This window comes from Hypomesus transpacificus, chromosome 6 (assembly GCF_021917145.1).
Source record: "Hypomesus transpacificus isolate Combined female chromosome 6, fHypTra1, whole genome shotgun sequence".
Taxonomy (NCBI): Eukaryota; Metazoa; Chordata; class Actinopteri; order Osmeriformes; family Osmeridae; genus Hypomesus; species Hypomesus transpacificus.
In genome coordinates this window covers 2,020,997-2,045,484 of record NC_061065.1, presented here as the reverse complement: position 1 = coordinate 2,045,484, position 24,488 = coordinate 2,020,997, and the positions used below count along the sequence as shown (strand labels likewise).

General features: G+C 53.4%; 1 protein-coding gene across 1 annotated transcript; it reads left to right on the top strand.

Annotated features, from left to right (window-relative positions):
- On the top strand, positions 1-24,487 carry rev3l (REV3 like, DNA directed polymerase zeta catalytic subunit). The gene is made up of 32 exons (XM_047022092.1): positions 1-25; positions 266-482; positions 626-700; positions 1,301-1,461; positions 2,262-2,412; positions 2,735-2,829; positions 3,783-3,887; positions 4,457-4,541; positions 6,914-7,056; positions 7,433-7,561; positions 7,783-8,017; positions 8,349-8,491; positions 8,642-12,509; positions 13,007-13,854; positions 14,251-14,390; positions 14,634-14,759; positions 14,905-15,091; positions 15,233-15,344; positions 16,056-16,171; positions 16,626-16,744; positions 17,101-17,219; positions 17,628-17,769; positions 18,506-18,750; positions 18,896-19,004; positions 19,163-19,369; positions 19,581-19,690; positions 20,092-20,206; positions 20,499-20,636; positions 20,822-21,012; positions 21,682-21,928; positions 23,645-23,860; positions 24,150-24,487. Exons 1-32 carry the CDS (start codon positions 1-3, stop codon positions 24,288-24,290), a joined length of 9,060 nt encoding a protein of 3,019 aa, XP_046878048.1. The 3' UTR covers positions 24,291-24,487.
- The last annotated feature ends 1 nt before the right edge of the window (position 24,488 follows it).

Here is a 24,488-nt window from a genome sequence, read left to right as displayed (position 1 = left end):
ATGGCGTTTGTGAAGCGTTTCAAACGTGTGAGATTACAACCTGCAGCCCCCAGGCGTCACATCCTGTCATCTTATATGTTACCACGTCAAAAAGTCCATGTTCTCTAATGTGATGTGGCCTTAAGTTCTGTCATAATTACAAAGTATTGTACCTGTAGACTTCTGTTCAGTAACCCTCCTCTCTCTCTCTCTCTCTCTCTCTCTCTCTCTCTCTCTCTCTCTCTCTCTCTCTCTCTCTCTCTCTCTCTCTCTTTCCTCTCTCTCTCTGTCTCTCTCTCTCTCCCTCCCCCAGGTCAGAAGACTTGTCTCCACCTCCATGGCATCTTCCCCTACGTCTACGTGCCCTTCGACGGGCGCGGCCCCCAGCCCGACAGCCACCTGCGCCAGGTGGCGTTCAGCATCGACCGGGCCCTCAACGTGTCCCTGGGCAACCCCTCCTCCAGCACGCAGCACGTCTTCAAAGTCACGCTCGTCTCCGGCATGTAAGTCCTCTCCTGGACGACCCTGTCCTCAACTCCCATGGTTACCAGGGAGACCTGGCCTGATGTACGATGACAGGTTAACATCCCTCCCCTCACACACACACACACACACTCTCACACACACACCTGTTCTCTCTCCACAGGCCTTTTTATGGGTACCATGACAAGGAGAAGCTGTTCATGAAGATCTATCTGTACAATCCCCAGATGGTGAAAAGGTGAGGGCCTGGAGATGTTTGCTCTTCCTTCATGATGGACATGTTTAGCGAGCCCCCGTGGTCCATTCTGTCACACAGCCATGGCTGTGGCCGTGTAAAGACTGCCCCGCAGAGCAAGCCGTGTGGGGGGGGGCTGGAGGGGCTGGAGGGGGTGGAGGGGGTGGAGGGGTGCTGGTTATGTAGTAGCGGGGGCCATTAGACAGGGCAAAGACTGTGAGTGGATCCTGCTGTTGCACTGCAATAGAGAGGAGAGAGAAGTGGATAGAGAGGAAAGGAGGGTTATAGACTGACAACTATCTGTTCCTAGCTGGCATTAGCTGATTTGTACCCTCACCCCGCCTCTACTAATCAATCACTCAATCAATCAACCAGCGGTCTTTGCCTGCTCTGACCTTTGAGTAAAGAGAAGCTGTCACTGTGGGCTGCAGTGTTTCACTGACATGGGATTGGGCTTTCTCTACCAAAATGAACTGTGATGCTCATGAACAATGGGTTATTGTTTGTAGGTTTAAAGTCCAATCCTAGTGCGTGTGTGCGCGTGTGTGCGTGTTTGCCATGTGTGTGTGTTTGCGTGTGTGTGTGTGTGTGTGTGCGCCCCAGGGTGTGTGAGCTGCTTCAGGGAGGAGCCGTGATGAACAGGACCTACCAGCCCCACGAGGCCCACATCCCCTATCTGCTGCAGCTCTTCATAGACTACAACCTGTATGGCATGAACATGCTCACGCTGGGGGCCGTCAAGTTCCGCAGGGGCCAGCACAGAGGTGGGTTACACACACACACACACACACACGTGTTGGGTTTCCTTTCTGTGGAGCGATGTAGCTGAGGCTGTAGGCCGGGGGTGGGGCCGTAGTCATGACTACACATCCCATAATCACAGGAAGTGAACCTGTGTGTGTGCTCCCTCCAAACCCCCTGGGCTGTCCCAGATGGTGGACCAGACAGTCCCAGGGTAACTCTCTCCCTGCACTGCACTGGATTAACCCAGCAGATAACCAGGGCTGTTTGATCATGACTAAACCCTGATCTCTGGGCCGGGCCAGCCGGAGACTGGACAGGTCCGTTCTCCATGACTGACTGGATATCTCCCCAGCCCAGAGAAGGCGTAAGGGGCTAGTCCAGACCAGGGTGAGCCCTCCACGCATGGAAGGTTCATGAATTGGCAGGAAATCCCCTTTCGAGATGAACGCTTTTTCTCTCTCTCTCTCAAACCGTTCAAGCAAGAATATCCCCAGACAAAGACAAGGGTGGAATGTTTAATCCACCTTTTGGATCGACGCAATTACAAGCAGGGCCTCCCGCACCCCATAGCACAAAGAGAGCAAGCACCATGATAAAAGCTACACCTGTTTACATTCTTCTCTCTCTGCACATCTCTCTTGGAAGAGAGTTTGTAATCTGAGATCAAGTGTAGAGACTTTGACCAGAGCTGGGCTGAGCAGGGCACACCCGAATCATGCTGGAAGCAGAGAGCCTGTGTTGTGGGGGTTCTTGGGGTAGTGATTCCTTTGTGGATTATTTTATTGCACCTGTATACTAATTGTGTGTGTGTTTGTTTCAGAGCCCCCCCCCTCAGCTGCAGACAGACAGGAAGCTAGCAGCAGACAGGAAGCTAGCAGCAGCTCCACCTTGAAGAGCCCTCACCTCTCCAAGCTGAGTGACAGCACCTTGGGGGACACGTCTGGGCGCTGGGATGAGAACGCCATCCCCTGGTGAGGGACACCTGCAGAGCCCCCATCTACATGCCCCTCCCTCGCTCCCTCAATCCCTCGCTCCCTCCCTCCCCTCCGCTCCCTGTCCTCTCCCCCCCTCCCCTCTCCTCTCCTCTCCTCCCCTGTCCTCCCCTCCCTATCCTCTCCTCCCCTGTCCTCCCCTCCCCCCCCCCCCTATCCTCTCTGTACCCAGAGCAATATTTAAGTCTTCCAAATGTTTGCTTCCTGGTTTCTTATCGCTCGCTCATCTCCAGGTCTTTTATTTCCTGTCTTTTCTCCGTCTTTTTCTGTTTCTTTTGGTCCCTGTGTCTCTGTGCTGCAGCTCCATGGTCCTGGAGGAGGTGGAGAAGCAGAGCACCTGTGAGCTGGAGGTGGATGCTGTCGCTGCAGACGTCCTCAACCGCATGGAGCTGGAGAGTAAGGAGGACAGAGGGGAGAGGATCCTCCTGGATCTGGCTTCATTCATTCTCCTCTCGCTGTCTTTCTCTCTGTCTCTGTCTGTGTCTCTCTATCTCTGTCTCGCTCTCTTTCTGTCTCTCTCTCTGTCTCGCTCTCTCTGTCTCTCTCCATCTGTCTTGCTCTCTCTTTCTCTCTGTCTCTCTCCATCTGTCTTGCTCTCTCTTTCTCTCTGTCTCTCTCCACCTCTGTCTTGCTCTCTCTTTCTCTCTGTCTCTCTCCACCTCTGTCTCTTTCTCGCTGTCTCTCTGTCTCTGTTTCTCTCTCTCTCTGTCTTTTTTTAATTTTAAGAAGCAGAAAGAGGGGGAGACAGAGAAACAGCATAGTCAGGATCAAAGAGTTTGAGCAGATTCAAATAAAAGCCTGGAACTAAATCAACTAAATCAACACAATTTGTCAAAGCAGAGTCATCCTGGACCTGTATGATTATGCATCTGCCAGTAGAATCTCAACCCTGTCCTTCTGATCTCTCTCTTTTGCATGGAAGCTGCCTTTTTCAAAGCCTCCCTGCTAGTTCACATGCATATTTAATACAATGACACAGCGAAACCAAACAGCGAGGGCTACAGGGTATGTTTCTGATTAAGTGTTGTGTTTGGAGCCAGGACCACTCTTCCCTGTCATGCAGCTTTTATCTGTGTTGAGGACAGGAGGAGAGCATACCAGGGAGGGCTGCGGTTGCTTTTAGGTCGATTTTCCATCTCCTCAGAAGAGGCCACACCATAAACATGGTGTTGTAAGGGACCAGAGGAGGGATGATTGCACAGGTCCATGCTGAGTGCCTGGCCCTCAGTGTCTGCTGCCGTCGTAATGAAGACCTCTCCTGGCTCCACCACGCAGTGTGGAGGTGCAGACGGGGGGGGGGGGGGACTGCTGAACTGAACCTTCTCTCTCTCTTGTGTGTGTGTGTATAGATCAGATTGGCAGAAACCCTGGCCTGCAAGCCATCTGGGAGGATGAGAAGCAGAGGCGGAGAGAGATGAACCAGGTGTCCCAGATAGAAACGCCCCAGTCCCAAGGTGAGCAACCAACACTCTGACATCACGGACGGACACGTCCTCTCAGTGTCTGAGACGCTGGACACCGCACAGCCTCTGACAGCCTCAGAAAGAGGCTGGACACCCGCACAGCCTCTGACAGCCTCAGAAAGAGGCTGGACACCCAGACAGCCTCAGAAAGAGGCTGGACACCCACACAGCCTCTGACAGCGTCAGAAAGAGGCTGGACACCCAGACAGCCTCTGACAGCCTCAGAAAGAGGCTGGACACCGGCACAGCCCCTGACAGCGTCAGAAGGAGGCTGGACACCCAGCACAGCCTCTGACAGCCTCAGAAAGAGGCTGGACACCCACACAGCCTCTGACAGCCTCAGAAAGAGGCTGGACACCCGCACGGCCTCTGACAGCCTCAGAAAGAGGCTGGACACCCGCACGGCCTCTGACAGCCTCAGAAAGGGGAATCTTCCTGAGCTCTGGCAGAGATGTTCTGCTGGGGATGTGGTTGTGGTGCGTGCTGAGCGTGCCTGTTTCAGCTCTGGTTGTCCTCGTGTGTAGACCCGCATCAAAGATGTTTGTTTCATGATCTTCCAGATCGTGGGTTTGTCGTGTCGTCGGAGAGCGAGAGGATCTTCATGAGGAGACTCAAGGAGATTCTGAAGGAGAACGAGTTTGATGTGTAAGTAGAAGCTTTCTCTCCTTATGATTGGAATCTTAAGGGGAAGCGATTTCTCAATGCTGATTTTCCCACAGATGCTGAAAAGTCAGACCATTGCTTCATTTTGCATGAGTGAAGCCATGTGGTTGGTTAAGTAGTGTTGGAAGAGCGGGGGTGGGTGCATTTTTGGGGAGGAAACTCTTTGGAAGATAAACACATGGTGTTTTCCAATCGCGTTAGCTAGACGGGCTCGGGACTTGGAAGACCACATCTAAGTACCACAGGGAGAGAAGCTACAGCTGGATTGTCTCGCTCTTGTCACGTTAAATGACATAAAGGCCATTTGTGTGTCCTCACTTTCCCCATGCTTTACTGGGGAACATCTCTGTCATGGTTACACCAGGCCTTTTCCTGGCTGGTCTCAGCACTGTTTCAGAGGGAGAGAGAGGGGGGGGGGGTCGAGAGGGTGGGAGAGAGAGGGAGAGCCTACGGAAGAGGGGGTGGGAGGAAGAGAGGGTGGAAGAGAGAGATAGAGGGTGGAAGGAAGGAAGAGTGGGAGGGAGAGAGGAGGAGGTAGAGGGGGTGGGAGGGAAGGAAGGAAGGAAGGAAGGGAGGGAGGGATGATGTGAGGGTGTGTGGGATAAAGGGGGTCACCGTCCTGTCTGGGTACTCACCAGGCTCCCCTTCCTTGCTGAGTAGCAAGTATTTCCTGTTATAAAGTCCAGTTGGCTCGGTGCATGCCGTTACATCAGACCCAGATGGCTTCTATTCACAGAACCTGACAGCAGAGCAGCAGTAAGCAGGGAGGAAAGTAGAGACAGAGCTATCATAAACAGCAGAACATAGCAGGGCCAGGGGAGAGCGGGGGGGAGAGAGCGGGGAGAGAGGGGGGGGGGGGGGGGCAGGGGGGAGAGTGGGGAGGTGGAGAGAGCAGGGGGGGGAAGAGGGGGAGAGAGCATGGGGGAGTGGGGTGGAGTGGGAGTGGTTTGGTCTTGGCAGAGGAAGCTGTCTCGTCACGTGACAGGGTTTGGGCTGTGCCACACAAACATGGCTCCTACTACTTTGTCTGGCTCACAGACGGGCTAGTCTCTCGCTCATAACGCACTCACGCTGACTAACACACACACACACACACACTGTACACTCACTGTCTCTCTCTTTCAGATGCACTTTCTCTGTCTCAGCTTTGCACACACACACACACACACACACACACACATCCCACACACACACAAGTTCCATGCTGTGTCCCAGTGATTGCTACTGTACAGCACAGTAGCCGTGTAGAGCCAGTGGAGGGGGGCGGAGTCTGTGGTGAAATGTGTTAATTGCTGCAGGAATCTCCTGGCACCTGCTGGGCCCCCTGCTGTAGTCACTAAAGTCATTAGCAACGAGACTAATTAACACGAAAGGAAACGAGCGTGCAGGGCTCGTCTCTGGAGCCGCTCCCCACGAATAAGACGTTCTCTTTGAATAAGAATAAGCCTGGTGCCTGAGATGAAGCCCTCGCTCCCTCTACCCCAGCTTCCTGCACCCGTGCAGCCAGCAAGTGGATATTGCAATATTTAGGAGTTGCTAGGCGATGCAGGGCCGCGCGGGGTGTGGATGTGTGAGGCTGATAGGCTGATAGGCAGCCTGTAGCAGAGAGGCATTTGGAGAGAGACCAAGACTGGCTGGCTGCCTGCCAGCTTACCATTCATACCCCCATCTGCCCCCACACACACACACACACACACTACACAACACACACTAATTGCACGCCACACGCACAAACACTCGCACGCACACACACTCCACGGCACACAGGCACACCCATTAAGGCACTCACTCCAGGCCACACACACATATATAAACAAACACATGTGTTTACTATATACAGTGTACACACACACACACACACACTCACTTCATGTATGCCTAACCACACACACAAGCAGGCAGACTGAATCTCTCCTTCTCTCCTGATTAACACAGTACGGGACACTTAGAAAACATGGCTGCTTCAGCGCCGGTTCACATGGATCCCGTCTATAACTGATGATAACCCTGGTAATCACAGGGGCCCTGTCTATAACTGATGATAACCCTGGCAATCACTGGGACCCCGTCTATGACTGATGATAACCCTGGTAATCGCAGGGGCCCTGTCTATGACTGATGATAAACCTGGCAATCACTGGGACCCCGTCTATGACTGATGATAACCCTGGTAATCACAGGGGCCCTGTCTATGACTTGTGATAACCCTAGCACTCACAGGGGCCCTGTATGTCTGGTGATAACCCTGGCACTCACAGGGGCCCTGTCTATGTCTGATGATAACCCTAGCAATCGCATGTATCCCAGCTACCAGAGGCTCACGTGGAGCTGCTGTTCCCTGCCTCTTTAACCAGGACTCAGCCAGGACCTGCTGATGACCCGGAGGAACAGGAGTCTTTCCCCGCTGACCTGTCGCTGCACCCGGACATCCCCCCACCAGAGGGGCTGGGCTGCCCCCCTGCCAACATGGTGGAGGTGCACCAGGGCTCCCAGACAGGTAAGGGGCGCTGCAGCCCTGGCAGGTTTCCTCCAGTTTCAGCTCTGTATCAGGCAGACAAAGGCACACAGTGATACTGACATCCCTTGTAATCCCCCCCCACCCACCACTCCTACCGAGTCTGAATATTAAGTGTAACACATTGCTGGGGACCACATTAGCCTAATCAGTCAGCTCAGACTGCCAATTGTCTCACAGGACCATTTGAAATGCCAGGGACAGCGGTGCCCTAACATGCGCACACACACACGCGTACAGTACACACACACACAAGCATACAGTACACACACACACACACAAGCATACAGTACACGCACACTGATACCGACTTGGTGTTTGGTGTTTGCCCTGGCTTCAATGTTCCTCTGCCCTCCAGACTCTGTGAGGTGCAGTAATAGAAGCTCAGAGGATGCGATCGTGGACGAGGAGGCCATCCTCAGCCTGTTGGAAAGCAGTCAGACCTTCCTCCCTCTCTCCCAGAGGTCCACGGACTCGCCCATTCTAGGTAACCAAGACACGTCATGCAGAACCACCACTCTCAGCATCCTTACTATACAAATTCCCCTTCTTTTGTTTTTATCAATCTGGCTCAAACAAGCCCTTTTTAAATTTGTAATTTTCAATCTCAAATCTTGTTCTTTTAATGTCATTATCTATACAGTATGTGAAATGTAAAGGTGACGTACGGTTTTCTACATCACAGCAGTCTGTGTGTTTGTGCTCTAGACAGCAGCCAAGACCATGCGATGGTTGACCTGCTGGCAGGCCTGGAGGATGACGGGTACAGGGCGACGCCCATGAGGCAGAACTCCCAATCACAACTGCAGGGAGGAGGAGCCTGTCACTACAACAGTGACGAGGAGGAGGCGGAACCTGAACTGGACAGGGAGGAGGCGGAACTGAGTATGGTGATGTCACAAAGATGGGACTGCGACCTTCCGGAACAGCCATCTAGAACAAGGTTCGTTTTGATTTTCTGTTCACCTGTTGTCAACCACCACCCAGGTCACTACATCAGTGTTACATTTAGTCATTTAGCATTTAGTCATTTAGCAGACGCTCTGTTAGTATTCTTCTTACTGCTCATTCATCTGTGTGTTTCCTGGAGTGTAGAAAACATGTTCTCATTTGTCCAATATCATTGTCTCTCTACTGAGTCTACATGTAGGGAACACAGACCTGCAGCAGGTAGATGAAGGTCAATCGCTGAGCCGTGATCCCGCATTGTTTAAAGTTCTGCCTCATTGTTCAATCGCTGTCTCTGTCACCGCCACCCGCTCCCCCACCAACAGAGGCAGTGTGAAGGACGCGGAGGAAAGCTTAAGCGACGAGCCGCCAGCTTCCTCAGACGAGGAGATGGAGTGGAGCGTAACCAACTCTGTCTTCGCCAACCTGTCCATCCCTCAAGTGGACGGGGCTGCTGATGAAAACAGCGGTGAGTCATTCTCCCGAAGCGTAGTTTAGCCTCGCTGTTGGCACAAACTTCTCCCTGGAATGGGAGAGATTATGAGATTATGTTTGTTTATCACTTTGGTGCCGTCGTTTGTATTGACGTAGTTTTCATCTCTTCCGTCTTGCCCCCCAGACTCTTCACTAACAGACAAAGGCTCCAGGACCTCCCTGACCGTCACCGACAAGCTCCTGGGCAAGAGGAAACCCTTTCCTGGGGAGACAGTCCACCTGGAGCCCCCCACCTCAGCCAAGATCCTTCTTGAGTGTAAACACCCTGAGCACAGGCAGGCCCTGTCCCTGGACACAGAGGAACCAGCAGACAAACACTTTCTCTCCAAAAGCTCCCTCAATCAGGACCCCAACGAGTGCTCCACGGGATTTAAAGTGAATAAAGAGATTCCCTACATCCAGCCAGTCAAACACCCTATCCCCTGCAACCTGGTCAGCCAGGCTGAGGTGTCTCACACCTGCATGGACAAGATGGAGATGCGGCCCCTGTACACCTACGAGAAGAAGACCATGGCTCTGGACGAGTCCGAACTCGACGGCTTTCCGTTTGGCAACGGCAAGATCACCCAGAGCAGGAAGAAGTACGGCAGCATCAAGAACGTAGAGAAGAACCGCCTGTCCATCCTGCAGAACCATCGCAGCTTCTCCTTGTGCTACTCAGAGCTCAGGAACTGCCCGTCCAAAGCGGACCCGGAGCTGAGTCAGAACGGCTGCAAAAGCCCCATCCTGAGGAACATTACCCCGTCCCCCTGCGCCATGGAGGACGAGGGGCTGATGGACCCCCAGGAAGGGGAGATAGGCCAGGGGGACGAGGAGGGGGACGTGGGGGAGCTGAAGATCAGGTATGAGGACTACCAGGAGAACAAAACCGAGAGGACCATCGTAGCCCAGCAGGAGGCTCACTACAAGTTCTTCCCGAGTGTCATCCTCTCCAACTGCCTCACCAGGCCCAGCAAGAAGGCGGCGGCAGGGAGCAAGGTGGCGGATTCCTGCAGCAAGCCGGAGCTGGCAGAACCGCGCCGGTCCAGGCTTGGGAGGCGGAAATCTGCAGCCTTGAAGACGAAGGTGAACGCCGCGGAGAACCCAGCTTTGGAGAGCCGAGAATGCACAGCATTCGGCGTTGTTACGCCAGCTGGTCCGATGAACACAGACAGGGAGAAGCCAGGCGCAGAAGAAAGAACCGTTGCAGAGGAGAAGCCAGGAGAGAAGCCTGTTCCAGGGAAGTCCCTCCCTGAAGAGAATATGGATACCGAAGAGAAACCAGAGACTAAATCCTTAAACCCACTGCCAGAACCACATGTCCTTTCCCCAGTACCTTCACCAGCCTCAGTCCCTACTGGTCCCATTGAAGCCACAGTAGAGATTAACAGATTAGCCCCGCTACCTGCGAAGATTTGCACCAAGGTTTCAGGGCTGCCTGGCAGTAAATACACCTTGAGGGCCAAACGCAAGATGAGCTACGATGGTGAGGACGGAGAACACTCAGGAGATTTCAAGTATAAACACATGCTGTCCCTCCGGCACGGCCTGAGGGACAGCTACGTTCTCAACGGCCAGGAACTCAAGTATCAGAAACGGCGGAAGATGGCCCGAAAGGAACCTCCGATCATCATTAAGTACATCATCATCAACCGGTTCAAAGGTCAGAAGAACATGCTGGTTAAGATGGCCAAAGTGAGTGCTGAGGAACAGAGGGTGATGCTGACACCTGATAGACTTCAGCAGTACAACAAACTGGCCCCCCTCAAGAACTTCTGGCCAGTGGTCCCTGAATCCTCGGCTGTCAAGTTCCCCCCCAAAGAGCCAAAAGCAAAAAAACAGCCCAAGCGAAAAGCTAAGGAATGCCCAGCCCCTAAGAAACCCGTAACTTTCTGCAGCCCACAGAAAGTTAAAGTCAGGCGGGGTGAGAGGCTAAAAAGGACTAAAGGTGCAAGAGCCCAAATTCGGCCTTCTCTTCCTCCTCCGAAGCCATTTTACTTTGAGCTAGCGGATGACCATGACACGGACTACAAGGATGTGATGATGGAGCTGGGATACCTGTCAGAGAGATCCCCCAGCCCTGCAGACTCCACCCCTCCCCGGTGTTGGTCACCCAGTGACCCCTTCCTGGAGTCCATGTCCTCGGATCAACTCATTAACCCCTTCAACGACCCGTGTCTCAGTTCCACCTGTCAGGAACCCCCCACGCGGTCCTTAGGTCGAGGTGCACGAAACCAAAGTCGAACGGGCCGCCTTCGAAATCTAGCCACAAGCCCGAAAAAGAGGTCCAAGTCTGCTAATAAGCTTCCAGAGGGTGAACAGGCTAAACATGAGAGCATGAGAAGGAAAGGCAGTGGCACGGCTCCCAGGAGGAAGAAGAAAGCGCCGGAAGCGGTTGAAGCGAACAGCGCAGGTGATGGTGCCGTCGTCTCCACTGCTTGCACAAGACCCAGGAGGTCTCGGAAGAAGAAGCAGGCGACAGGGTGTGAAACCCCCTCGGCTAACGAGAGCTGCGACAGTTCCCAGGTTCTCTTCTCCGACGATGAGATCCGTCCCTCGGGGTCCTCCTCAGACACCCTCCCTTCGTTCCAGCGGCCATCCCGCACCGCTAGACACCCCCAAAACAGCTTGTCCAAGTCAGTTGAGCCAAAGGCTGAAGACTGTGAGACATCTATCATGGAGGTCAGTCAGAGCTATGCCTTCAGACCCCGGTCACAGCCAGATCTGGGGCAGAATGCTGAGGTCAACTCCCTATTTGGCTCCCAACATTCTGTTGTGAAGGCTGAGGCCACTGTGGAGGAAGGTAAACCCACTCAGGTGACGTCCCTACCTGGACCCATGGATGGGGACAGTGAGGGCTTCTCCAAACCCGACTCCCCCAATACAGGTCCTAAGAATGAGGAGGGGCTACCTCTGGCTGAGAGCCAGTCGGGACTAGCTGTCCTGAAGAAACTCCTGCAGAAGAGGCAACAGGGTCAGCAGCTACCATTACGGCAGGTTGGCACGGAGACCGGCTCCACCGCCACACCGCCTCCTGGTACAGCACAAGACCCTTCAGCCAAGCCGGCCAAATCCAAACGAGCCCCCTCCACCAACCCCCGGAAACCCAGGGCACCTAGGACTACAACTCCCAAGGAGAAGAAGCCCCGGACCAGGAAAGGGAAGTTCTCTCAACCTGAACTGCCAGTGAAGCAGGAGCCCAGCCTGTCTGACGATAGCCCTGTGTTTCTGTCAGATCCAGGTCTGGACAGCTGCTACTCCATAGAAGACAGTTTATCCCCGGAGCTTCCTCACAACTATAACTTTGACATCAACACCATTGGGCAGACGGAGTTCTCCAGCTTGTACATGGGAAGCCAGTTTGTTCTGACCGACAAAAACCTGCCTCAGAAGTTTTTGAGTGATGTAACTCAGGAGGCGGTTCCTGCCTTGGTGCTGGGGTTTGAGAAGAGACCTGATAGGCTGTTTTGCCAAGGGGAGGAGCTCCAGAGAGGCTCGGATTGGCACAGGGCGGGACCTCTCAGTCCCGATCTCTTTGACAGGCCGGAAAACGGGGAGTCCGCGTCCAATCATCTCTCTTTCCTGGAGTCAGAGAGGATCTTGAGGAGCAGGGAGTGGGGATCCTCTCTGGGGAAGGTCCACGGCCTCAGCCACTTTCAAGGCTTTCACTGTGAGAGAAAAGAGCTGCTCTTTTCTGCCTTCGAGCCTGTCTTACCTCTGCCTTTAAGCTCTGCCTCGTTCGCGGACCACGAGGGTTCTCCAACCAGAGACGGACTGGAGGGGAACGACACGTCCACCACCCCCAGTAGTTCCCCCCGATCCGTCAGCTCTCTGTCCCAGGTCAGGGCCAGCCAGCCCCTCAGGGGAGGGGTGGGAGCCAACATACTCAAGCCCCTCATGTCGCCCCCAAGCCGGGAGGAGATCCTCTCCACCCTCCAGGACCTGGAGATGTCTGAGGCAACCTTCCAGGAGCCCTTCTGCAGTGACCCCTCAGATGCCCCAGGGAAACCCAGGTAGGACCGCACACTGACACCTAGGCAGTGTATGTGAATGAAACCAGGAATTATGTTATGGGGCATGATCCAGTGCATACGTTAGTGTTTAAGTATTTATATAAATGTATTTTTTTATATCAATATATTTGTATAAAATAGAGGTTGGTATATTATTCATATGTTGTGGAGTTTCAGAAAACGTAAATATTGAGAACATATACTACAGGTTATCAATAAAATGACTGTGATTAATATTCCATTAAATCCCTGATTTATTTGATTGGGGACAATTCAGATATTGACCTTGAACATACGATTTATAAAGATCCTGCCCCAATAGCAGCAAAGACAGGCATTGTAAGGGACATCTACAGACCCTCCTACTGTTACTATGTGGCTCAGAGAAAATAGCATTTTATATTTCAGTATACATTTAGTCAATTTCATTTTTAGTAAATGAGGCACAGTCATGTAAAAGCCTCCTGACGTTCAACACGTACGGTTGTCTTGTGTAGGGAGGTAGGAGGACGGAAGCTGACGGTGGAGACGAGACTGGCCAAGGACCTGCCCGAGTTCAACGGGGACCTGTCCCAGGAGGGGCTCCAGTTCTGGAAGACGGCCTTCTCTGCCATGACCCACCCAGGCTCCTCACACGAGTTTGGGGTCGAGGCTTTCGAGACGGCTGAGGGAGGCGTGGCCCAGCCCGGCCCGTCCACCTCGGCTGGAGACCAGAAGGTCGTCCTTCTGCCCTGCAGGAGCGCGCCCAGTCGAGAGCGGGTGGAGGTCTGGCTTCAAGCCAGGAGACAGTACGAACACCTGCAGAAGGGGAGGAGAGGCGCCCGGGAGAGGAGGAGGACGGAGGGGGCTGGAGAGGAGACGTCGGCCCGGACCGAACCCGCTGGTCGCCGTGAACCGGATCTGAGAAAGGAGGAAGGGTCGGAGAGGCTCGCGAGGACTCGTAGCGAGAGGGGAGGTGTGTCCCTTCACGTGTTTCCTGTTGGGGAGGCAGAGACTCAGGACAGCCCCATGGGATCCGAGCCTGTGACAGACCCTGGTGCTCAGGACCTCGCTCTTCAGGACCCTAGAGAGGAGCAGCGCTACGGTCAAGCTGTTTCCCCTGACTCTCCTGACCTGCCTCCATGGCAACAGACAGAACAGCCCAGTCCCTCGGGGGAGGGGGGGGGCCCTGGGCTGGAGCCTCTGTCCCCTGACAGGGGGGAGGAGAGGCAGTTCCTCAGCCCCTCTCCCTTGCCCCTGAGCAGGGAGGGGGGACGGATAAGCCCCGGTCTGCTTCACAGCACCCCGGTCCTGAGGAGATGCAGAAGCAGCTCACAGCCGGTCTGCAGCACCCCCGTGACAGACGGTAAGCCAGCTCTTCATCCCCTCCGCAAGTTTATTAGCAGCCATCGCCGGCTGAATTTACATTTGAATCGTTCTCTCCTACCGCCCGTCTATCGCCGGCCCGTGGCTAATTACATTAGCGATAGTGCGCATCTGCTCAGATTGCCACGAGCCTCTTTCAAACTAAACTTTCTTACCTCAAAGTGTGAAATTGTTATGGGCCGCCATTAAAAGCTGCATAATTGGCTAATCAAGCGAGCGGGGGATACTTGAATCTGTCACAGTCATTTATTGAATTAGTTTTAATATGAGGAAATGTCCCCGGTGCGCAATTGTTTTGTCCTTGCATTGTGTGCATCGTTCCACCACAGCGTCCCCTCTGATGGTTACTTTGGGGGTTTGATCTGTTGTTCCACAGACGCAGAGTGTTGGTCCCAGAGACAGCAGCAGAGGAGAGGGAGGGACACGGACGCAGAGTGTTCGTCCCAGAGACAGCAGCAGAGGAGAGGGAGGGACACGGACGCCTTGAGAAGGGTGCTGTTGACCACCCAGATGAAGGTCAGCCAGAACACACTGGGAATACCTCAACTGCTCGTTCACAGCTCTTAAATTAACCAGACAGCTGCTTTAAACCCAGTGTACCCTGGCCAGGAATGTTGTTCATAGCCCCCAGAATACGAATCATTACTAGGATATTGATACAGAAAGGCCGAGGAATAAATGCCGGCCCTCTAACTGTGATGTTGTTGTTTTTTTTTACCACCCTGGTTAAAAAGCCTTTCGATTCCCTGTGCTCCTTAGAAGCAATTTGGTGCTTTGAACGTTCCAAGGAAGGATAACTCTCAAATCGAAGGGCCAAGCATTAACAACTCATACGGTTTCAAAGTGAGCATGCAGAATCTCCAGGACGCCAAGGCCCTGCATGAGGTGAGGATCCCCTCTGGTCCACACTACCACACTGGCTGTGCTGTCTGCAAACACACACACACACATACACTGTACAGTGTACTGGGAGGCCCTTGAAATCTCGACGGAGGCCCAGAGATGAGCGATTCGTTTTCTCTCTCTTCAGGTTCAGCATCTGACTCTGATGAGCATGGAGCTTCATGTTCGGACCCGGAGGGACCTGGAACCCGACCCGGAGTTTGACCCTATATGTGCCTTATTCTACTGCCTCAGCTCTGACGCTCCACTGCCTCACTCAGACAGGACCCAGCTGACTGGAGCCATAGTGCTGGACAGGAACTGTCAGAGTTTAGGTTAGGAATCTCTCTCCCTCCTGTCAGGTCTCAGGAAGTGTACAATGCTAAGTTGTCAGACCTTTTAAGAGTTAGCAGTGCTCATGTATCCATCACCCTTTGTTTGGAGAGAATGACGGATCTTTTTTTTATCCTTCGCAGGTCGCAGAGAAACAGCGCCCCTACTGGTCAGATCGGGCGTTTCAGGACTGCAGGTCACCTATGTCTTGGATGAGAAACAGCTGCTCCAGGAAGTTGTCACTGTAATCAGGAAGTATGTGTCCCTTTATGGAGTTGTCTTTGATCCCCATGCTTCTGAAACAAGTGATTAGCACTCCTGTCTGCTGTGTTACAAAAGACTTTGTGAAACACTGACCTGATAATGTGCTGTTTATGGTTTTTACTTTGGCAACATTTGTATGAGTCCCCAGATGTGATATAGTCAGCATAATTCACATGCTACACTTGCAGTTATCCAATTTTAACCAATTTTAACCAATTTTAACTCTGTTCCATTTGTGAGTCACCAGTCTTAATAGCCTTAATAGCTGCTTTAGATAATATTACATTTACATTTAGCAGACGCTTTTATCCAGAGCTACTGACAGTAAGTACAGGGACGTTCCCCCCGAGGCAAGTAGGGTGAAGTGCAAGGTCCAAGGACAAGTCCAAGGACACAATGTTATTTTGGCACGGCGGGGAATCGATCCGGCAACCTTCTGATTACCAGCCCGATTCCCTCACTCCCTCACCGCTCAGCCATCTGACTCCCCCTATTAAGATCATTATAATGTTGTTCTTTTGTCCCTTTTGATGTGTTTCTCATGTATGTCTATATATTCTGTGCTGTACAACACCTTTCTTCTTGGAGGACATTAGGGTTAAGGTGTAAGGTGTAAGGTCTTAGTGTAAGCCTGTAGCATAGTGAGAGCCCACTATGCTGTCTTGACGTCCATGCTGAAGGGAGCTTGTGCCTCCACGTCAGGTACGACCCGGACATCCTGTTGGGGTATGAGGTGCAGATGCGCTCCTGGGGATACCTCCTCCAGCGAGCATCAGCCCTGGGCGTGGACCTCTGCCAACAGCTCTCCCGGGTCCCAGGTACAGTGACACTAAACCTGGCTGACGGGTTTTAGTTTGAGTTTAGTTCTTTTTTTTTCTTTTTTTTCTTCAGATTCTTTCTCTTTTTTTTTTTTTTTTAGTTTTTTTGAGGTCGTGAGGTGAGCAGAAGGCACGATGCTCCTGTTTATCAAGCGCACATCTGCTTATGTCTTCAGGATTTAGCAAACATAATTGAGGGTGATGGGGCCTGACAGTGCGAAGGAGCTTTATTGAAGTAACATTGAGTAACAGAATAAGTTTGAAAGCAGAAAAGTTACGTTTTTTAAATCAGAAACCCTGCTGTGCCAGTCTGTATCCAACCATAACATTGAGGTCAAGAATGTGTGTGTGTGTGAGTAATTGGCTGCTGGGTGGGCATTTGTGAGTAAATCGTTGCTGTCGCCTACGCCTGGCGGCTTGATATAATGACCTCATGGTGGTCTGGTGTTCTCAGGAGACTCCAAAGAGAACCGCTTCTCAGCAGACAAGGACGAGTACGGGGCTGACACCATGTCAGAGATCCACATCATCGGACGCATCACCCTCAACCTGTGGAGGGTCATGAAGACTGAGGTATCTGTCTCCCCAGCCCACCTGTTAGAGCAGGGGTTCCCAACTCTGGTCCTCAGGGACCCCCTGTCCTGCATGTTTGAGATGTTTCCCTGCTCCAACACACCTGATTCAAATGAATGGGTCGTTATCTAGCTCTGCAGAAGCCCTGCTTATGACCATTCATTTGAATCAGTTGTGTTGGAGCAGGGAAACATCGAAACCATGCAGGACATGGAGGCCCGAGGACTAGAGTTGGGAACCACTGTGTTTGAAAACCCAAGCCCTCTCTTCCTTCTCTTCATGGATGGGGTTTTTTCACGGGGGCAAGTGCCCAACAGGAGAAGTCATTGTTCTGTGTTCTCTTCACGTTTCCTCAGGCGACGTTGAACAACTACAGTTTCGAGAACGTGGCCTTTCATGTGCTGCACCAGCGCTTCCCCCTCTACAGCTCCAGAACCCTGTCCGACTGGTTCGACCACATCACTGACCTGCACAGGTGAGAGGAGTCTTCATCCTATTAAAAAAACGATCAAAAACAAACCTCTCGCATCCAACCTGCAACCTTCACATCCCTTACATGGTGCTCCTTCACACAGCAGGACCTGTGCTCCTTCAGACCTTGGAATCGTTTTGATCCAAGTGCCATAAAACACCTGAACTCATGACCCATAGGGAACGCACTTAATGGACTATGTCTTCTTTTAGCCACAATTTTTATTATTTATTTACTTATTTATTTATTACTGTGTTCATATTGCTTAGGTCTCTTTTTTTGTTGTTGTCTTAATTCATGTTTTACTATATTGTCCTGTCATACTGTGTCATTACCAGGAGAAGTGCAATTGAATTTCGTTGTTATGTGCAATGACAATAAAAGCCTTTGTTCCTTCCTTGATCCCTGCAGATGGAAGGTTGTGGATCACTACGTCAGCCGTGTGTGCAGCACCATGCAGCTGCTCCAGCAGCAGGATATCATCGGCAGGACCAGCGAGCTGGCCAGGGTGTTTGGGATCCAGTTCTACCACGTGCTGACCAGAGGATCTCAAGTCAGGACCCGTCAGGGGGACAGGGCAGTAGTCAGGGGTGCAGGACTGGGGAAGAAGGGGGCTTTCCTCTGTACTTGGGTCTAATGGGGCTAATCAACAGAACTAGTCATGGGATACTTGTTAGTATTTTCTTGTGTGCGTTTGCTCTTGATAAGAGATGATTGTGTCTATTTGTCAGGCTGAATAGATGTCCAGGGTCTGGAGACAGTAGGGGGGTAAGTCCCCCCAACCCAGTTCTGGGTCAGCTTGGGGGTCAGCTCGGGGTCATGGCTAGGTTCTGCTGGTGGAGGCTGTCTGATCATGTTGTTTCACCTCTACCTCCCCCCTGTGGTGACTTAGAGAAAGCTTAGTGTGTAGGGTCAACAGCAGAGGCTGAACCGCGGGCATGCTGGGGCATGTTGCAGCTAGTAGCTTGTTACCAAAGACAGGGAAGTGCTGTTTGTGCTAACCCTAACCCCTCTGCCATGCTGTAGGAGTGAGGTGGTGTTGTCAGGGAGCAGGAATGAATCCAGGAGAAATCAGTGAGCCAAGAACAAGAGAGTTGATCAGCTAGTTTAACACTCCTCTCTCTCCCTCTCTCCCCCTCCCCCCCTGTCTCTCTCTCTCTCCCTCTCTCCCCCCCCCCTCTCTCTCTCTCTCTCTCTCTCTCTCCCCCCCTCTCTCTCTCTCTTCCCCCCCCTGTCTCTCTCTCTTTCTCCCCCCCGTCTCTCTCTTTTTCTCCCCCCCTCCCCTGCAGTACCGTGTAGAGTCCATGATGCTGCGCTTGGCCAAGCCCATGAACTACATAGCGGTGACGCCCAGCGTGCAGCAGCGCGCCCAGCAGAGGGCGCCGCAGTGCATCCCCCTGGTGATGGAGCCCCAGTCCCGCTTCTACAGCAACTCTGTGGTGGTGCTGGACTTCCAGTCTCTCTACCCCTCCATCGTCATCGCCTACAACTACTGCTACTCCACCTGCCTGGGCCACGTGGAGAGCCTGCAAACGTAAGGACTGCTGTCTCCACACACACACACTGTCTCTCACACACGCACACTGTCTCTCACACACGCACACTGTCTCCACACACACACTGTATGTCTGTCTGTTGGGTACGTGGGTGCGAGGCTAACCCTGGTGCCGCTGTTCCAGGTCGGATGAGTTTAAGTTTGGCTGCACCTCCCTGAGGGTTCCTCCTGAGCTGCTGTACCAGCTACGCAACGACATCACCCTGTCCCCCAACGGCATCGCCTTCGTCAAGGTACAGCTGCCGCCTGTCGTCCTGTCCTCACGCTAGCTGCCTCCTGATTTCAAATCAAAGTCGCCGTCTTACAAATCCTGATTTGGAAGTAAATGTTAAGTTGTGCGTGTGTGTGTGTGTTCGTTGGGCGCGTGTGTGTGTGTGTTTGATGTGTGTAGCCGTCGGTGCGTAAGGGGGTGGTGCCCAGTATGCTGGAGGAGATCCTGAACACGCGGATCATGGTGAAACAGGCCATGAAGATCCACCGCCAGGACAAGGCCCTGCTCAGGCTGCTGCACGCCAGGCAGCTGGGGCTCAAGCTCATCGCCAACGTCACCTTCGGATACACCGCCGCCAGCTACTCTGGACGCATGCCCAGCGTGGAGGTGAGGTCCTGGGGGGGTGGAGGTGAGGGGACCTGGGGGGTGGAGGTGAGGGCACCTGAGGGTATGGAGGTGAGGTTCTGGGGGGTGGAGGTGAGGGGACCTGGGGGGTGGAGGTGAGGTTCTGGGGAGTGGAGGTGAGGGGACCTGGGGGTGGTTTTCAGTATGCGTGTTGTGAAGGCTCCGCCGTGTTGTCATGCTGCGTGTTTCTCAGGTCGGGGACAGCATCGTCCACAAAGCCCGGGAGACTCTGGAGAGAGCCATCAAGATGGTGAACGACACCAAGAAATGGGGAGCTCACGTTGTGTACGGGGACACTGACAGGTAGGGAGCGCTGTCGCTCGCTCGGAGAGACGAGGCGGCCCAGCTCTGCTCACCATCTCCCCCTGACCTCTGCTCACCATCTCCCCCTGACCTCTGCTCACCATCTCCCCCTGACCTCTGCTCACCATCTCCCCCTGACCTCTGCTCACCATCTCCCCCTGACCTCTGCTCACCATCTCCCCCTGACCTCTGCTCACCATCTCCTCCTGACCTCTGCTCACCATCTCCCCCTGACCTCTGTTCACCATCTCCTCCTGACCTCTGTTCACCATCTCCTCCTGACCTCTGCTCACCATCTCCTCCTGACCTCTGTTCACCATCTCCCCCTGACCTCTGCTCACCATCTCCCCCTGACCTCTGCTCACCATCTCCCCCTGACCTCTGCTCTGGTTCCTCCCCAGCATGTTTGTCCTGCTTAAGGGAGCCACCAAAGAGCAAGCCTTCAGGATCGGAAACGAGATCGCAGAGGCTGTGACGGCCACCAACCCTAAGCCGGTCAAGCTGAAGTTTGAGAAGGTAGGGAGCTGGATACAGGGAGACAGCCTTACTGGTGTAGACCCGCATAGCCAAGTGTGTCCTATTCATTCAGGACACACACACGCTCAATTGTTCACCGTGTGGATCAGATCACGTTGACATTTAAAGTGTGTGTGTACATGACGGAATGCACACTTGCCTGTGGATGTGTGTCTTTTCCTTTTTTCAATGGAGGCCAGTCTGAAAAAGATTGATAAGCACTGCAGTAGTCTTACCCCCTCCTCCCCTCCTCCCCTCCTCCTCCTCCTCCCCTCCCCCTCCCTCCCCCCAGGTGTACCTGCCCTGTGTGCTTCAGACTAAGAAGCGCTATGTGGGCTACATGTACGAGACTCTGGACCAGAAGGATCCCGTCTTCGACGCCAAGGGGATCGAAACCGTGCGGAGAGACGGATGTCCGGCTGTTTCCAAGGTAACGCCCTCCAGCACCTCCCTCCCAGCAGCCCTGCGCTCAGGCTCCTGTTCCCACGGCGATCAGAGGGAGACGAGGGGGAAAAACCCGACCTTCCGTAACCGTCTAGACAGGAGGAGGAAAACCCCTTTGCCCCCGTGTCCTAGTGTGACCTTTGACCCCCCCGACCTTTCCCCCCCGTCTAGATCTTGGAGCGTTCCATCAAGCTGCTGTTTGAGACCCGGGACGTGAGCCAGGTGAAGCAGTACGTGCAGCGTCAGTGTGTGAAGGTGCTAGAGGGCGGGGCCAGCATGCAGGACCTCACCTTCGCTAAGGAGTACAGGGGCAGCGGCTCGTATCGGCCTGGGGCCTGCGTCCCTGCTCTGGAGCTCAGCAGGTATGTCAGCACCCCCCCCCCCCCCCTCCAGACCCCCTCCAGGCCTCCCTCCAGACACCTGCACTGGTGTGCCTGCGTAAAAGCGTTGTATTTTATATTTTATTTTTGTTTTATTATTATTCTTTTGTCCACTTTTTTTTTTGTGTGTCTCTTTGGCTTGGTCTTTGTGTGCGTGTGTGTCTTTGGTGTGGCTGTTTTGTGTGTGTGTGTGTTCTCCGGTGTGTGTGTGTGTGAGTGTAATGTAGCTGTGTGATAGACCTCCCCCTCCACTGGCAGAGTGTGCTGTGTAGTACCACTCACTGATTCCCCACAATGCACGTTGTCTGCCTGCTCCACTACAGCCGACTCTGTGTACACTGTACCTGAGACAGTTGCCTAGCAACCCATTCCCTAATGGGTGGAGAAATCAGATTTCAAAGACATGGTTAAAAGGGGGCCCAATATTCAGTATGATTCATGAGAAATATTACCATTTATTACAGTCGTGTGCACATTTAAATGAATGTTTTATTTGTGTGTTTTTTTGCGTTTGTAGGCAAACGATACACATATTACTGACGTGCGTCTGTTTTTGCATCGTATTCAAATACAGTTGTGGAAAAAATGATTGAGAATTGATGAATTTTGGCCTTCTTCTCATCCCTTCCCTGCCTCCCTCCTCCTCCCCAGGCGTATGATGGCGTACGACCGGCGTCTGGAACCGCGTGTGGGAGAGAGGGTTCCCTACGTGGTGGTGTACGGGACGCCGGGCGTGCCCCTCATCCAGCTGGTGCGGCGCCCCCTGGAGGTGCTGCAGGACAGCAGCCTGCGCCTCAACGCCACCTACTACATCACCAAGCAGATCCTGCCCCCGCTGGCCCGCATCTTCCAGCTCATCGGCGTGGACGTGCCCAGCTGGTACCAGGAGCTGCCCAAGGTGAGGCCTCGAGGAGGGGGCAGGAGGGAGAGACACCTACCCTCCTACCCACCACAGCACCATCGGCTCATCACCTGTGGTCATCTTGAAAAACTGATGAAGCGATTTGTTTATTTCTTGTGAGAATGTGAGATCTGATATGGGACGCACCCTGCCCCTTCTGAGCGGCACCTTACTGATTAGATTTACACGTCTGTCGGAAGCCGAGATGAAAATCTAAACTGCTTTGTTCAGACTTTTTGTACAAGACAGAAACAAGTCATGTAGGCAAGGGGAAATCCATGGCTGCACGTTAGGAATCAAATCAGACCTGTCTCCAGTTATGGTGGTAGTAGTCATTGTTAGACACATATCCAGGTCTTTGTGATGTGCTGCAGTTGCCACCTGGTGGTCATTTTTAGGAAAGCCTCACACAACTGCCTTTGCCTGATGGAAGTGTGTGTGTCCTGTGTGTGTGTGTGTCCTGTGTGTGTGTGTGTCCTGTGTGTGTGTGTGTGTCCTTTGTGTGTGTGTCCTGTGTGTGTGTGTCCTGTGTGTCCTGTGTGTGTCCTGTGTGTGTGTGTGTGTGTGTCCTGTGTGTCCTGTGTGTGTGTGTGTCCTGTGTGTGTGTGTGTGTGTGTCCTGTGTGTGTGTGTGTGTCCTGTGTGTGTGTGTCCTGTGTGTGTGTGTGTCCTGTGTGTCCTGTGTGTGTGTGTGTCCTGTGTGTGTGTGTGTGTCCTGTGTGTGTGTGTGTCCTGTGTGTGTGTGTGTCCTGTGTGTGTGTGTGTGTCCTGTGTGTGTGTGTGTCCTGTGTGTGTGTGTGTGTCCTGTGTGTGTGTCCTGTGTGTGTGTCCTGTGTGTGTGTCCTGTGTGTGTGTGTGTCCTGTGTGTGTGTGTGTCCTGTGTGTGTGTGTGTCCTGTGTGTCCTGTGTGTGTGTGTGTCCTGTGTGTCCTGTGTGTGTGTGTGTCCTGTGTGTCCTGTGTGTGTGTGTGTCCTGTGTGTGTGTCCTGTGTGTGTGTCCTGTGTGTGTGTGTGTCCTGTGTGTGTGTGTGTCCTGTGTGTGTGTGTGTCCTGTGTGTGTGTCCTGTGTGTGTGTGTCCTGTGTGTGTGTCCTGTGTGTGTGTGTGTCCTGTGTGTGTGTGTGTCCTGTGTGTGTGTCCTGTGTGTGTGTCCTGTGTGTGTGTGTCCTGTGTGTGTGTCCTGTGTGTGTGTGTGTCCTGTGTGTGTGTGTGTCCTGTGTGTGTGTGTGTCCTGTGTGTCCTGTGTGTGTGTGTGTCCTGTGTGTCCTGTGTGTGTGTGTGTCCTGTGTGTGTGTCCTGTGTGTGTGTCCTGTGTGTGTGTGTGTCCTGTGTGTGTGTGTGTCCTGTGTGTGTGTCCTGTGTGTGTGTCCTGTGTGTGTGTGTCCTGTGTGTGTGTCCTGTGTGTGTGTGTGTCCTGTGTGTGTGTGTGTCCTGTGTGTGTCCTGTGTGTGTGTGTCCTGTGTGTGTCCTGTGTGTGTGTCCTGTGTGTGTGTGTGTCCTGTGTGTGTGTGTGTCCTGTGTGTGTGTGTGTCCTGTGTGTGTGTGTGTCCTGTGTGTGTCCTGTGTGTGTGTGTGTCCTGTGTGTGTGTCCTGTGTGTGTGTCCTGTGTGTGTCCTGTGTGTGTGTCCTGTGTGTGTGTGTCCTGTGTGTGTCCTGTGTGTGTGTGTGTCCTGTGTGTGTGTGTGTCCTGTGTGTGTCCTGTGTGTGTGTCTCCAGGTCCAGAAGGCCTCCTGCTCCACAGCGTGTCCCTGGGATGAGGCAGGGAGGAAGGGCACCATCTCTCACTACTTCACCACGCTGCACTGCCCCGTGTGTGACCATCTCACCCAGCTGGGCGTGTGCGCTCGCTGCCGGGCCGAGCCTCACCGCGTCGCTGTCACCCTCCACCAGGACATGCGACTGTGGGAGAGCCAGCAGGACCAGCTGCTGAAGGTGAGGGACACCAGGGGGACGGGGGGGGGGGGGGGGGGGGGGGGGGACGGGGGGGGCTGTAATGAGGTCAGCACTGATGGGAATGCTGGCCCCCCCCCCACAGGCACCTTTTTATACCGCTGGCTTCGTGTTTCAGTTTTGTCCGTGGGCAGCCTGAGTACAGATTGCAAATAAATTATGTTACAGTCTGTCTGTGTGTGTGTGTGTGTGTGTGTGTGTGTGTGTGTGTATCTGTATTTTGCATTTCCACTGCTTGCTAAAGCCAACTAGCGTCTGTATGTGTCTCCAGATCTGTCGTAACTGCAGTGGCAGTGCAGAGAGAAAGGTTCCGTGCGCGTCCCTGGACTGTCCCGTTCTCTACAAGCTGTCTCGGGTCAACCGGCAACTGTCCAAGGCCCCCTACCTCCGCCAGCTCCTCGAGCAGTTCTGAACAGCCCCTGGTGCCGCACGGTGCCACCCTGGTGCTAAACGCTGCCTCGCTCAGCTCAGTGTTAGCGTGGGGTTTCTGTTAGCGTGTCGGCGCTTTGATTGAACCCTGTTGTGTTTTCATTCGGTCCTGTTGTCATTTGTTTGTTTGACAAATATACCTGCGTGTCCAGACTGGCTGTGTGGGCCTCCTTTGGGGGGG